General features: G+C 33.5%; 2 protein-coding genes across 2 annotated transcripts; both read right to left on the bottom strand.

Moving 5' to 3' along the window:
• Positions 1-36: 36 nt before the first annotated feature.
• LOC124454611 lies at positions 37-2,116 on the bottom strand. The gene is made up of 5 exons (XM_047005395.1): positions 1,949-2,116; positions 1,631-1,873; positions 1,426-1,511; positions 905-1,084; positions 37-454 (listed from the first exon to the last, which is right to left on the bottom strand). Exons 2-5 carry the CDS (start codon positions 1,711-1,713, stop codon positions 360-362), a joined length of 444 nt encoding a protein of 147 aa, XP_046861351.1. The 5' UTR covers positions 1,714-1,873; positions 1,949-2,116; the 3' UTR covers positions 37-359.
• Positions 2,117-11,480: 9,364 nt separating this feature from the next.
• LOC124454605 (cholesterol side-chain cleavage enzyme, mitochondrial-like) lies at positions 11,481-14,216 on the bottom strand. Its single transcript, XM_047005381.1, has 2 exons — positions 13,464-14,216; positions 11,481-12,578 (listed from the first exon to the last, which is right to left on the bottom strand). Exons 1-2 carry the CDS (start codon positions 13,921-13,923, stop codon positions 11,563-11,565), a joined length of 1,476 nt encoding a protein of 491 aa, XP_046861337.1. The 5' UTR covers positions 13,924-14,216; the 3' UTR covers positions 11,481-11,562.
• Positions 14,217-15,104: the final 888 nt, after the last annotated feature.

Here is a 15,104-nt window from a genome sequence, read left to right as displayed (position 1 = left end):
CAATCCCTTATAAGCGAGAAAATATTCACATTGAACTTTAAACAATCTATCTTTTTATTTCCTTTGTATAATGTAGCTATGAATAGATAACAAAAAAAGCTTTACATAAGTTCGTCTCTCTCTATAATATATATTTGTGAAAGTACGTGCATGTTCTGTATTTTAAAGAACGTCACGTACAGCTATTGTTACGTGTATGTAAAAGTACGTGTATACAAACATGGAGTTTGATGAACGTCACGTACAGCTATTGTCAAGTTTATGTAAAACTACGTGTATACATACATGGATGGATTTAGATGAACATCATGTAAAGTTGTAATTTGTAATGCACAATAGTTGATTATTGGAATTTTAATTCATACTGTTGAACAAAGTAGAGCGTAAGATTTGTATAATTTAGAGTTCCAAACATAATAACGATTTGATACTGCTCCATTAGCAACTCCAAGTACTAAATAAAAAAAAAAGAAGCTTCCTTTAAATAAACATTATAAAGAAAGGAAAAAATTGCGTAAATAAAAATCTAACTGCAACTGAATTATATTCTTAGTGTGCAAGCTACATCATAGCCGCCATGTTGGATGATTTCAAATAAAAGGATTTTGCTTATTTACAATGCAAATGTCATTCAACATGGCGAACATTCTTCGGTTCCCTCGCTCTCCCAGGGGAATGGTTGCACACCACCTCTATAGCGTAAAGACTTCCCATAAAAAGAACCAAAAAGTTGTAAATAAATTAATATACGCAGGATGGTTCTTCAAATAAATATTTTTTGATTTCTTGCCTTGTACATGTATAAAAATTAGGTATGACTTTGCATATATCGTTATTGTGTGTAAAATATATTAAAACATCGGGTTTGAGCACATGTAAAAGAAAAAACAGTTTATATAGCTACCTGGTTCTCCGCATCTTAATCTTTTGGTGCAAACGTTGAATTCTTTTACATATGTAGTTCCAACAATCGCACAACGATGTAATGGGGTGTTTGCAGCAGGATAGGCATGACGTAATTGTTGCATATAAATAATATATCTTGAACCAAGTCTTTGATTTTTCACAGTACTGGGAAAAGTCTCTGAAAAATTTAATATAAAGTTTGAATTAACATCTTGAGATAAACACGGCAGCAGTCATTGTGCAAGTCGAGTTATTCTAGTTAGAACTTTGTAAAAAAACTCTACTAGACTATCAAAGTCAAGTCAACTAAATGTTCATGATAATACTTAAGCTACTTTTAAGCTGTGTCATTCATAGCTTCTCTACCGCAGCGCTGAAGTCTTGCTTGTTTCAAAAGCATTATTGTCCATTTAGTGCAAGTCGAACCAAAAATTCGGCTTATATTATTTTGAGCAAATATGGCCGTCGTATATTTACGATAATAAGTTGAACGCAAATTTAGTCTTCATATATACTTACGATAAGTTGAACAAGGAATTTCTTTTAAACATCGTCCATCCCTTTTTATAGTGTCAGCAACTACACAATTACATACTTTGTGCTTTCTTTGGAAAAAGAACAATGAATGAATGAAGGGAATTATAAGATTATTTGTATAGTATAAACTCGCGTCTATTCATCAAAAACGTAAAAAAATCATTTAAAGTTAAAAATTTGAACTCACCTGCTTAAGCAACTTTCCACTTGGTAAACCAAAACATTCATCAAGATCAAGACAAGAAATCTCAAGCTAATATGTTTATCCATTGATGACCATTGATATTTTGTCTTTTTACAATGTTGGCTTTGTTGATATCGTTTATTTGATGTAGAATGTTATTGCCTCCTTGCACTGCTTACCTCTCTTTTATAGTATTCAACATTGCCCTATATTACATCATCAACTTCGAAACTTCTCTGTTTTGATCTAGTCAAAAATGATAAACAAAAACAAAACAATTTCTCGTTGTTTAAGGAGCTGATTTATGCCCACGCGTATTACCTTTTCACGCAGATTTAGAGGACAGAGTTTCCGGGTTAATCTTATGCATTGAGTTTTGATGACACCAACGCAAAAGATCTTACATTATCATTTTCGTTATGTACACTCGAATGTGAATTTACAGTTATTTCGCGATTGAAACTCTCATCATCAAAATCTGTGATTTACTTACAAGAAACGTTTAGGATTTCGATGATTGCATGTATAAATCCACAGTAAATAATCAATCATGAACTTTTCAATAATTAACACCCATGCATTTGAATTTGCTTATAGCGGTAATAGCACAGGATATTCTTTGTACTGTTCTAATTATAAGTTTGAAACTTTGTAATCCAGGCATTTAATACATAAAAGATAAAAGTTTCTCCGGATTTTAAATGATTTTTATTGAGCTTTCGACTCGTTGCTTTTCGACTCGTTAATGAAGGCTCGAAGCAACGAGTTGAAAGCTCTATAAAAATCATTTAAAATCCGGAGAAACTTTTATCTTTTATGTTCTAATTATGTATCAAGCTGTTTATTAATAAGGGATTTTTTTTCAGATTACAACGCTGTGACGCTAAGCTAAAACGAACATGAGTTACATACAGATCAAAGTATTCGTTGAGCTGACATATTGTAATAAAACAAGGAAAGAAACACGGAAACTAACATAATAAAAAGCACGTCAGCAATAACTTAATAGCTAGTTGAGTAGTTAAAACATAAATCACTTTATAGTTATAAGTCAATCAGATTTTTCTAAGTGAAGAAAATCTAGCTAGTGTATTAATCTGTGTCCAACGCAGTTCATTTAATGCTTTCAAATCTCTATGTTGTTATTTTTTAATCAAATTCTTCAAATTCACTTCATATAAACGAGGAAGTTTTATTTGAATTGTCTTCTTTATTTCCTGGTGTATTTCCATCTTTCGTATGTAAAACTTTAATTTTCCCTACATAATGATATATGAAGTAATAAAGCAAAAGGATGATCAGTTCAAAAAATTCTTGTGTGCTTATAGCTAAGAAAATATTATAGAGGGTTTTTTCACGCCGTTGGCTACCTTGTACATAAAGATTTCAAATATTTAAAACCGCAGTTGTCCGCTATTTTCAGCATTGCAACGTATTTTCGAATTTTCTATCAACGTCAAACCACAGCTTTTGTCGTGAAAAACATTCATGACTCGTTGTTTTTTGTTTGTTTTCAAACGCAAGATTGACTCCATTATATTTTCACTGAAAGAAGTTAAATTTAATGATACACTCGATTTTCTTGCCTATTTAGAATGGAGCGAAAGACGTTAACCAGAAAAATAGCTACTTTGTTAAAAAGAAAGTATTTGTTTTTTTGCCAACATTAAATCATTGGCAGATTATTTAAAGCTTTCTAAATTGTTCAAACTACAAAAGATATAACGAACAAAGCACTTAGCTTTAGTTAGATTTAAAGTTCAGCTAATACAGCGTTGTTTTATTCAAAATCTGTTATTTTGCTTGTCTATCCTACAAATACTGTATTATAGAAGTATGGTAAAAATGTTAACTCTGTTAAGGAATATGAAATGAATTGCATTAAAATGGCTGTCATTTATTGACATTCAATAAAAATTTACGCAATGCTTTCGTTATGCAAAATTGTGAATGTATATTTCAGCGTTATTTAACATCACGCTGTGAAATGAGTGCAAATTAAACGTTACGACATTTCTTTGATGAAGCTAAATAGAAATATTACGTTATGTTTCATGTTCTATTCAGCTTGTATATGGCTTTCCCACGATGAATGCAACATTCACAACGCTATACGACTCCTTTCGCTATATAGATGATCGCTTTTATCAATGCTGGTGGCTCGCTCGTATGCCAAATGATTATTATTTTATTTGTATAAATGTCACAAGTGACCAATTCAAATGACTCGTTTTACTTGAAAGGTTTACATATCAGCTATCAGGCAGGTAGGTAAGTTTAATAAACACATATATTTAAGAGAAAAAACGAAAAATAGCTATTGTAATGCTGTATATATTAGTTTTAAGTGAACGTAGTCAACCACATCGACTGTAATTTGAACGACGAAAGCAAATAGATGATGTGAATTTAGCAATTGCCAATGTATATAAGGGCAGTCTATAACAGTCGATTAGTTTTGCTTTATAAGATCCATTATTTTGCTTTAGAGCAAATAGATTGCATCGGTACAAATTTTAGTTGATGTGAAACATTTCTTTGCTTTAAGTGGATCCCGGAAGTGTCTCGAGTAGTTCAATTATCTCAGTATATTTTTTGACAGAAACAATGATTCAGCATACAGGCAACCACTTTCTGAGCACAACAAAGAAAGACGTTGTTCTTCACTTTCATATCTCAGTTAGAATTTTAATGTAAAGTTTTTCCTGTTTGTTAAACTTTCGGATAGTTCCTTCTCTACAGTTGATCCACAAAGGGAAATACTTGAAGTTGTAAAACTACCTAAAATAATAAAAAAGCATGCTTATTGTGCATGCCACAATTTAATACAACGTTTTTTAAGTCACTGACACAGTTTGCTCCATCTCTCTACTAGCATTTTTATAATTCTTTTCCCTTAAATTTAAATTGTACTTAATATAATCATGACTGGTACTTGTGTCTGATGTTAACTTCGTTTCTCCTTGGTCGACAAAACTTTCCTTTTTCAATTCCAAAGTCTCATTTTGTGATTCGTCTATTTCTACTGAAGAAAGATCGTCCAGCTCCTGGAATAATAAAGAGTGAGTTTAATTTAATGAAACTATTTGACACATCTTTTGTTACTATATTGAAAATAAAATTTCATCAAAACGTTTTGCTGTAAATGTAATTTTACCGTGACCAATAAAGAAATCTTCTCCTTAGTTTGTTTTACACAATTTGAAATTTCATCTTGTAACATTTCAACCTGGTATGAAATAAATTAAACAACATGCACAACAATGATTTATTCATGCATTTCATTTATAAACTAACTAATAAGTCTACAATTACAACAAATTTTTCAATATATATGTGTTTATTAATGTATGTACAAGGTTCAAAAGCTTAAATATGAAAGGACAAACTGTCGTTAAAAGCTACTGCAAGTTTCATATTTATTTAAACAAGCAAAGTTAAATCGCCCATGAGTTATCCAATGTTACAACAGCAGAACCATAAATCAGCGGGTTTAATATCCTCTGTGATATGCATAATGTATCTTTTCATTTCAAGGGGTGGCGATTGACATGTGATTGGCAATGCAAACTTTTTCCATTCTTCTTTGCAAAAGAAATTAGCAGCGTATTTAAATGTTTTTCTTTAAGGGATTGAAGTGTTCTTGAAGCAGTTTTATAAAATAAACAAAATGCAACGCGTGTGCCGATAGGTTAAGAGCTGAGTTTGCATTAGCTAGTGCAAAGCACATCTGAGCTCAACCAATCAAATCAATCTAAACAATCAATCAGTCAAAGAGAATTTGCAAATCGATCATGAATACAATTTAGAGGAAAAATTAAAATGTTTGTTTTTTTTCGCATTATTGTTATTTTATAAAAAAAATAAAAGATGTTTTTCGTGTTTCCACTGTCTTATGCAAACCTCGGAGACGTTTGTGAGAACTCTGAAGCAGGTGCAACCGTCGACCTTCGGTCTCGGACTTGCACTGATCTGCTCTAGAGTTCTCCCAAAGTCTCCTTGGTTTGCATAAGCCTGTGCAAACGCAGTAAACATTTTTTATTTCTTAATTCAAACTTTAATGGTTTTCACATAAACACGTAGATACTTGTGCGGTCAGTGTCATGAGGTTACAACGGGACGATGGTTCATTATCGCAAGTAACATTTAATACTTACAGTAATGCTTGACTGCATGAATTTGCTATTCTGATGTTTCTGAAAAATCTTTATTGCTTCAGACTCGAAAACACTTTGTTGGCGAAAGGTAGATTGTTGACATAGTGATTTTCCGTTTCTCTGTTTTTCATGGTGAGGAACTATTTCGTACTGAGTACTTGTGTTTATTGAATGTACATCATAAGTATCTTTTGTTGCCTCTTTTGTTGTATGATGTTTTTTACAGTTTTCTTCATGTCCAATCTGGAATTTAGTTGGTCTTGTTAAATTGTCTATTCTCTTTTCTTGCATACATCTTTCCGTGTTTGCTTGAACAGACTTTTCAAGTATAGATTTTCTGCGCAAAATACGTTTTATGTCTTCGTTTTCCTAAATTTAATGTGTTTTTTACAAGTTTATTTTTACTGGTATTGTTAAATAGCCTTTTTTTCTTTTTTCCAGTCTGATATCTTAATGATTTGATTGATCTTACACTCATCTCATATGCAGAGCAGTCGGAAAGACTTAGTCAAAACGCCATATAAGGCGTTTCAAACTTTTACATAGCGTAAACAGCCCGCAAGTTTGGTCGTAACTTTTAAATTTTTTTATGTTCACTCACTGCAAAAGCAATAGAATAATGATAGCTAATGATCGCCTCCAGCGTTTATCAGAGCATGACGGTATTAAAAGACGGTATTAGATAAATTACAAATATCAAAGTTCAAAAACCCTATTAACATCAACTTACATTTCTTAAATCTTTAATTCTAGAGGACAAAACACTTTGCGTGAACTAAAATGAAAACTTCAAATTTTAGAAGCTATTGTTAAAAACAATACCATTTATAAAAACGCTGCTAAATATTTTTGAGCATTCTGTTAAAAAATTGATTCGAGGCACTATTATTGACATTTATCATACATTGTCTCTAACCGACTGACTCATATAGAAAAGTCAAATTACAGCTGCTGGCGGATCTAGATGAAGTCAAAATAAATTAATGTAGCACATTTTGGCATTTATTTACATTTTTAAAAACTTTAGAGGCAAATCCATTTGTAAAATTATATTCTTTAGAAATTCAAGACTAATTGTGTTTTTCTGAATGTAATTTGAATTTTTAGAGGAGCTATAATTTATTTGTACGTACTCTAGATCCGCCATTAGTAGATTTTAGATATGTATATACGTATTGAAGCCTGTTGTAGCTATAGTTTATATAGGCGAGGCTCTCAAACAAGGGCGTAACCCCCGTAACACAACCAGTGGGGGCCCTCTGTAAATTGGCCATTGACGGCCCCTTGCTCAATGAGAGCTAGGCTGAAAGTTGTATTTATTGATGTATATTTGCAAAATTTGCAACTTGTGCTTAAATAAAACAGTTTACAACTGTTCCACATTTGGTTAGAGAAACACCAAACAAAAAGAAAATTTCGCTGTTGATAAGTGTTCCATCAATGAATCTCAGCCATTCATTCAATTATTCAGAACTTGTTAAAACCACAACATTTTATATTTAAAAACTAATTGAATGGAGCAAAATTGCTAGATTATTAGTAATGATTAAGTGAGTCGCGCAAAATGTACTAAAATAATAGCAAAGTTCAGATGAAATCCAGAAAAACCTACCAACAAGTACTGAATGATGAGTTGAGCCAGTTTGAATAGGTCAATAAAATGTTTATGAGTCTTGAAGAAGCTCTGAAATACGACAATGTATGGTATTCATGAAGGTTTTTTAAAACGTTTTGAAACAAAGCATAAAATACTTTATTCATAATGTTCACTTCAAACTAACTTAAAATTACATCAGCAAAATCTCGAAATTTGACTTTACTGACGAAACCATAATAAATTTATGGATAATATAAACCACTCTTAAAATGAAAACTGTGGCTAAATGGAGAAGATTGATAGCACATTTGTGTGGTCTCCTACTTATTTTCCTAATACAATGAAATTATTATACAAAAAACTGGAATAAATCTTTTGTTCAAGAGCAAGGCCGACAATTCACTACATGAAAAAGAGATCAAATTTAGCAAACCGTATGAAAAAGAATATTACGTCAATGAACGCGAACAATTTTTTTGTCGCACTCAATTAGACTCATCTCGTATGAGTGTGAATACGGACAAGTGATATAATTGTACTTAGATATATAAAGCATATAAAGACGCATATAGCTAGCGAGCAAGTCCAGTCCAGTTAACTGTAATATTAACTGGAACGCTAATTCCAATATGCTCCAATTTAGGGCTAGAAGCCATTTTGAAGCCAGCTATCATGACGTTTTTTCTGCATCTTTAGGCATATTACCCAGTCTCGGGAGGTAAAACTTATCATGGCCATTTGTGATACTTTATTTTATGCATATCGTTGTTAATTTGTAAAAATAATATCATAGAGCTTCTTTTAAAAACGCAGAAAAACTAACATCAGTATTGGCTTCAAAGATGGCGACGCATTTGGCGTTCCAGTTGATATTATAGTTTCCTGGTTCAGTCTTACTATGTAGATTTCTGACCCTTATTATCATTCCTTTTTAATCTAAAAAACACGGTAATTAACACGAATAATCGAACCAATCAAAATCTTTCTTGGATCGTTTCACACGCGAGTGTCTTTATAATGACACATACATATTTGCCACATGTGATATCATATTGTCGTGAATTTCGTTGTAACATTTTCCAACCATATCACAATACGCAAATATAACCAAACAATGTTCTCGAGTAGCACTAGTGAACTCCTCATACTCATAAAAGTCTTTTGTTTGTTATTTTAGAAATCTTTTGTTTTTCAATTTGCATAACAAGACTACAAACCATCGGGTCGACTACGTCAATGAGGTAAGCATGTTATGTCCTTTGTACTCGTAATGCAGAGCAAAGTCATTTTAGAAATCTATTGTTTTTGCAATTTGCATAACAAGACTAAACAATCGGGTTGATTACGTCAATAAGGTAAGCATGGTATTTGCTTTGTACTCGTAATGCAGAGCAAGGTTATTTTAGAAGTCTATTGTTATTGCAATTGCATAACAAGACTATAAATAATCAGGTTGACTACTCTAATGTGCTAAGCCTGGTATGTTCTTTTGTACTCGTACTGCAAAGAGAAAAATTATAAAGTTTTTTACCATTTCTTTTTCGATATCACAGAAACAGATATTCTCTAAATTCTCTTCCAAAACACTTAGAGCAACTTCATCAATTACTTTTTGAATCTCAACGAAAGCTAAATTGAAATACAACACGGAAGATTTCAGAGCTTAATTCACAACATTGCATTTACAAGAAATATTCTGCCGAGCACATTGTCAACAGCAAAAAATTGTACATTTACGTACTGTAAATTTATACGATAAATAGCATTCGCTTGCGACAATGGATTCTAAAAATAAGAAAAATACTATTTACCCAGTAGACGCCAGTCAATTTTACGATCAAATGGCGAAAATACGAATTCCATTTTTTCAATATACAGCAGTTCTTTCTTGACTGGATGAACTTGAGCTTTCATATGACTAAACTTTATGATTCAAGATGGCGTTTGCTCTCTTGTAATGCTGTTATGATAAGCTAACATTGTTTGACGTTGCAATAAAACACGCATGGAAATGATTTTAAATGTAAAAGGAAGTCTGAAGTTTACTTGTGATACAAACAATGTCTCTCCGGATGTATAGAGGAAACAAAGCACAAAAAAATTCTATTGAATTTACTTTTATCGATATTGGGTCCGTTTATACCTATGCTTTGCTTTTAAACAGAATTAACTGCTTTTCTTATTTGTCGTCATGTAGTGACACCAGAAACAATTGACGTCCTGTTTAGACTACAGCCTGGTTCACACGAGTGAAGTAAGGACAAGGACAAGCGTAGACAAAAGATAAAACAAAGATAATCAAAGAAGCATGTAAACATAAGATTTGACATAAGCGCAAGCATAAGGAAAAAATTCAAGCATAAGCTAAGAGAAGAACAAAAAAAGGAAAAAAAGAGGATTTAAAGAAAATCATAATGTCATTGTCTTTATAAACCTCTAGAACAATAGAAACTAAAGTCTCGACGTTTGTGCTTATTTTACTCGTGTGAACCAGGCTTACAGGGTGTATCAATAATTGACTAAGGCCCAGTTCAAACGTCGAACTTTACATGTGCCGAATGCATTATAGACAGAAGATAATAAGATGAAATTCCTCATTACTTTTTCTCTCAAATGCATTCGGGACATGTAAAGTTCGACGTTTGAACTGGGCCTAATTGTGATAATTCCAATGCCTACTACAGTGCTAAGTAATAATTTTTTGAAGTCATGATTTTACCCCAGACACTCCAGATTTTACACCAGGCACGCGTGTGTAGTCAATCGATTATTACTCCGCCGGAGAATCTCAAACACTAAACACGCGTGTCTGGGGTAAATCTCGCGTGACTGGCGTAAGATAAGCTTCAATTATTTGCTTGAGATTGCATTCCATGCATTTTACTTCAATGAGTAAGCCTTCCAGTTGTCATAGAGTTCATTGATCCCACCAAATACTCATTTGTATAAGACCTCCAACATGGTTGAAAAACATCGATACCAGATTGCCATCGGTTAGTGTTAAATTTTCTTTATATTATCGGCAATGACAACGTTTTACGTCATAATCAGGAAAAAATTAAATAATTAGAGATTAGTTACACAAAGAGTATCATGGCGAGAAAGTCAGGACTTTCATTCCACTTAACTTCCACGAAATTATTATATTAGTGCCTTCAACAGCATTGATAAAATATTCTTTTGTATTTGACTACCAACATGGCTTCCTTCACGTAATAATTGATGTAACATGCAAATGATCGTGACTAAAACACGACACGAGTACATACGAGTACATACGAGTACATACGACTGACATACGAGTACATACAAGTACATACGACTGACATACGAGTACATACGACTGACATACGACTATATAGGGTTAGGGTTAGGGTTAGGGTTAGGGTTAGGGTTAGATATATATATATATATACTTGTGACCAGTATATATATATATATATCTAACCCTAACCCTATATAGTCGTATGTCACTCGTATGTACTCGTATGTCACTCGTATGTACTCGTGTGGTGTTTTAGTCACGATCCAAATGCAAATCGCCTATGCAACTTAATTCGAAGTACAGAAAGTAAACGTTGCTTTAAAAGCTTTGAGATCTTTGTCAAATTTATTGAATGATCTTACCATACAAGTCGTTAGCTAAATATAAATAACGCTATTTCTTGGCCTTTAAATAGTTGTATTGTTTTTACTTACGTAAAATAATTTTATTGAAGCGCAATATAAGGAAAAGTCTAAATCCAACGTTATGAAATATGTTAATGTCGTTTTTATGATATAGCTAACTATTTGTAGATGTATATCGTCCAGGTTGTTATAGTTCCGAGAAGGACTGTCTTTGTTGTTGTTGAGTGATGTTTCGACAACCTTAGCGATAGTCATCTTCAGAGTCAAATGAGGAGTAAACGCCGGGTTAGCCGTATTTGTTATTTGGCTCTTACGCCTTTTGACTCTGAAGATGACTACCGCTAAGGTTGTCGAAACGTCAGTCAAGAACGCTGAGAGAACTTTTACAACTTCAAAACAATTGCAAAATCCGCCATGAGCTTGGTTGACAGACATTCTTTATAATTTAAGAACACTATAATTTCGCATTTCATTAGAAATAGGATGTTTTTATAGACAAATGCCGACAGAAAATTACCAAAGCTGATCTATATAAACAGCCCGACTATAGGTCACTGGCATCTTTTAGTTAAATATACATTGAATGGTTTATCTGGACGTAGAACGATGCCATAATTCCAATCCAACTGATCACCTGGTTTTAAATTTTCTTCTATTTTATATTTTTGTAAAAAGCAAATTAGAAACAAAGAAATTTCCATGATTGCAATACGTCGACCAACGCACATCCGGCGACCAAAACCGAACGGAAGCAGTGAAAATGGATGAAAATCTTTGTTTTCTCGTAACCACCTTTCAGGTTTAAATTTTTCATCATCACCATATAACTTCTGATGAAGTTGTTTAGGTTTCGCCGACGACAAAGTAATTATCGTACCCGGAGGAACTTCGTACCCACTTAGAACAATCGATTTAGATAACTTGCGACTTGTTCCCAATACTAACAAGTTTGTACGAAATACTTCATGTATCGTGGCTTTGAGGTATGGCATTTTGGTAAAGTGCTCGTACGTGGGAACTTCGTCGTTTTGCAGACTGTTCCTTATCTCTGCGTATAACTTCTCCTGGCAATTTTGATGCTTTGATAACATGTGCAAAGTTGAAAGCACCATCGTAGAAGTTGTATCAACACCACCTGTAAGTAATGTTGCTGTGACTTGAATAATCTCTTCATCAGATAATTTCTTTTCTTTGCAAATTTTCTGAAACACGCTCTCGAATCCATCTGGCAAAGCGGTTGGTTTGTTTCTTACTTTGCTCATGAAATTCCGCGTAAAGATCGAGAGAGTGTCGCAAGCTTTGAAAAATCTTTGAAGTTCAGGAGTTTTAAAGTATTTGTACCATGGGAAACTGAAGATCAGTTTTGATTCGCTTTCAAATGCGTTAAACGCTGCTTTACTAAGCGCCAAAGCATCTTCATCACAGTTTTCAAGATTGATATATGTTCGATGACCAAACATCACATACAACACACTTTCTGCAGCCCAAAGCTGTAACAATGGCAGTAAATTTGTATTTCTTCCTTCATTTAAAGTGGAAACACTGTCAACAGCAATTTCGTTGAGACCTGTGAAAAATTTCCACAAACATATTGTACCCCATTGTACATTTTCATCTAATCATATGTATGAAAGAAGAAACAAGTAGTTAATATGAAGGATCAGGGATACAATTGGGATAGTAAGGGATAGTTATTTTTGTAATACTACATAACAATTATGTAATGTTGGCGATATTTTTCTGATAACATTTAGTTATTTCCAAATGTCTTACAGCTTTTATTGGACTACATATAACAATATTTTCATCATATTGCAAATGTAACTGTTGCAAGCCATTTCAAAAAATATCAGAGTTCTGAAAACTGTATCGCGAAGCAGTACTGAGTACACACAAGAGTGATGTCACGTTGCTTTAGTAAAAGTAAGCCATTATGTAATCAATTCAACCTTTAATTATTTAATTTGCTTTATAACAAGTGAGTGATTTAAAATCATTATTAATAACCGAATAATTCACCATAGCAAATAGCATGCAAGCACGCTACTGTTGTATCCAAAATATATATTTTTAGCGGTAAAAGTTATCAATACATGAGTAACAAAGACACAAAGGCCGTAGGAATCGACGATCGATGATTGGGAGAATCATATGTTTATCCTATGCGAAGCACCTAGTCGAAAGCTCAATAAAATAATTTTCACAAACTCACAATGAAAGTTCCGCTCCATTTCAGTAAGAACGGTTTAAAGTTTGGCCAAGTTTTCAATCTTTAACATTTCTTTCGAACCATGATCCTAACCGTAACCTTAACCGTAACCCAAATCCTAACCCTAATCCTAACCCTTACTTTTTGATTGCTTAGTGTAAGTAAAGACTACAACAGCTGGCAGCTGCTGAATTGCAAAATAATTTGAAAAAACTTCTTTTGAACAAAATACTTTATAAATACCTGACATGTATCCTTGATTTTGACGTGGTAGCATCATATTAGGAGCTGTACATGATCGATGATGTTTCCAACTATCATCATCTCCAGATATACCCTCCTTCAATCCCTTTGATTTAAAATATGTTGCGAAAGAACTATGAACACCACGCAATGGAAATTGATCTTCATTTCTGAACACATGTTCGATGTCCTCGGGATGCGAAACAAAAACCATTTTCAGACCAGGCATATTGAATTGGAATATAGGACCATATTTGTCAAATAGCTGTTGAATATCTTCCTGAAATTTATCCAAACTTTGACGACCACTGTATTTAATCATATTTCTGAGCATGCTGGAGCCCGGTATCTCACGGCGCGGTTTCACATTGATACTTTTAGTTGGTAGACTTGAAAATAATCGTCCACCAAGTGAGAAAAAACCATAAGTACACGATACAATTCTATTTCTTTGCCACATGTCTCAGAAACGTCGAACTCGTATTCAATGTGTTCAGCAGAACGGAAGTTTCAAAGTACAATTATGCACGTATTGTTTGAGATCGAGGGAAACACCACCCAAAACAAGATCGAGGGAAACACATTGTTTCACGGTATTTCAGAAAACAAGTTTTTCTTGTTGACCAATTTTCGCAGAGAAAACTGACAACAACGTAAATAAACGAAATCGTAAATCGTAAGCCCTGCTTACAGTAGACCTGAACGAAGTCAAACCGGTACCAGCTCGTGTCAGTTACAGTATTACTTATAGAAGATGTTAACATGAAACTGGTAAGTAAATAACTCAGAGCGATCTGTGAAGTCGTGCTGTTTGCTGAACCGATCCGACTGAGTGAAGAGCGGTCTGAATTGAAACCGGCATGAATGTAAACTCAAATCAACGTTCAGATCGGTTTGAAATGGCATCAACGCATGCGCACAAAAGCAAAATACAAAAACAAAATAGCTGGCAAGTGTAAAACTGCCTGCAAAGGAGGCATTACACGTTTGAGGATTTTTAGTGATAGCGTGCCGGTCCGTGCATTGATATGTATATTACATGGTTGTGCATTACCAATATAGTGTTTGCCAAAATTTGAAGCCGGAAGTAGACAACTATAATTAGATGCGCCGCCATATTTAACAGTACCACTCATAAGAATAATCTATAGTAAAGAACCACGATGGCAATGAATTTTTAGCGCATTGTAGTAATAAACCCTAAAAAATACTTCAACGTGATGCTAGAAGTATTCTCTTGCTACATTATCTCACAAATGGTGAAACACAAATTTGAAATAAATCCTTTCTTAATAATACAACTGTTTCGTACAAGCTAATAAGTAGCAGTTTTGTCTAAGCCATTGAACTAAAATACATGGAACGCTACCTGTAAAAGAAAAGCCTAAAAAAATTTTTAAGTCAAATTTCACACCCAGAGACGCGAGATTACACCCAGACAAGCGTGGGTAGTTAAATCAATTGTCACTCCGCGAGAGAATCTCGAAACTTTTCCCTCGCGTGTTTGGGTGTAAGATTTGGCTTCAATTATTTGCTTCAGCTGGCGTTCCATGTATTTCAGTTCAATGGTCAAAGCTCCGTATGAGAGGCATGTTCTAAAACCTTGACTGAGCTGTGGACTATGGATGTGAATCATGTGGT

Source organism: Xenia sp. Carnegie-2017, unplaced genomic scaffold (assembly GCF_021976095.1).
Source record: "Xenia sp. Carnegie-2017 unplaced genomic scaffold, XeniaSp_v1 HiC_scaffold_3, whole genome shotgun sequence".
Classification (NCBI taxonomy): domain Eukaryota; kingdom Metazoa; phylum Cnidaria; class Anthozoa; order Malacalcyonacea; family Xeniidae; genus Xenia; species Xenia sp. Carnegie-2017.
The sequence above is the reverse complement of the archived record's forward strand: the minus strand, read 5'-3'. Positions and strand labels throughout refer to the sequence as shown.

Bases quoted from the DNA above. Each gene is read 5' to 3' on its own strand.
- LOC124454611 (XM_047005395.1), bottom strand. From the start codon at position 1,713: ATGGATAAACATATTAGCTTGAGATTTCTTGTCTTGATCTTGATGAAT. The intron at 1,085-1,425 runs GTAAGTATATAT...TAAATTTTTCAG, and splicing joins AATTCCTTGTTCAACTTATC to AGACTTTTCCCAGTACTGTG. The intron at 455-904 runs GTAGCTATATAA...TTTTTTATTTAG, and splicing joins ATTAAGATGCGGAGAACCAG to TACTTGGAGTTGCTAATGGA.
- LOC124454605 (XM_047005381.1), bottom strand. From the start codon at position 13,923: ATGTGGCAAAGAAATAGAATTGTATCGTGTACTTATGGTTTTTTCTCA. The intron at 12,579-13,463 runs GTATTTATAAAG...AATTTTTCACAG, and splicing joins AAATCAAGGATACATGTCAG to GTCTCAACGAAATTGCTGTT.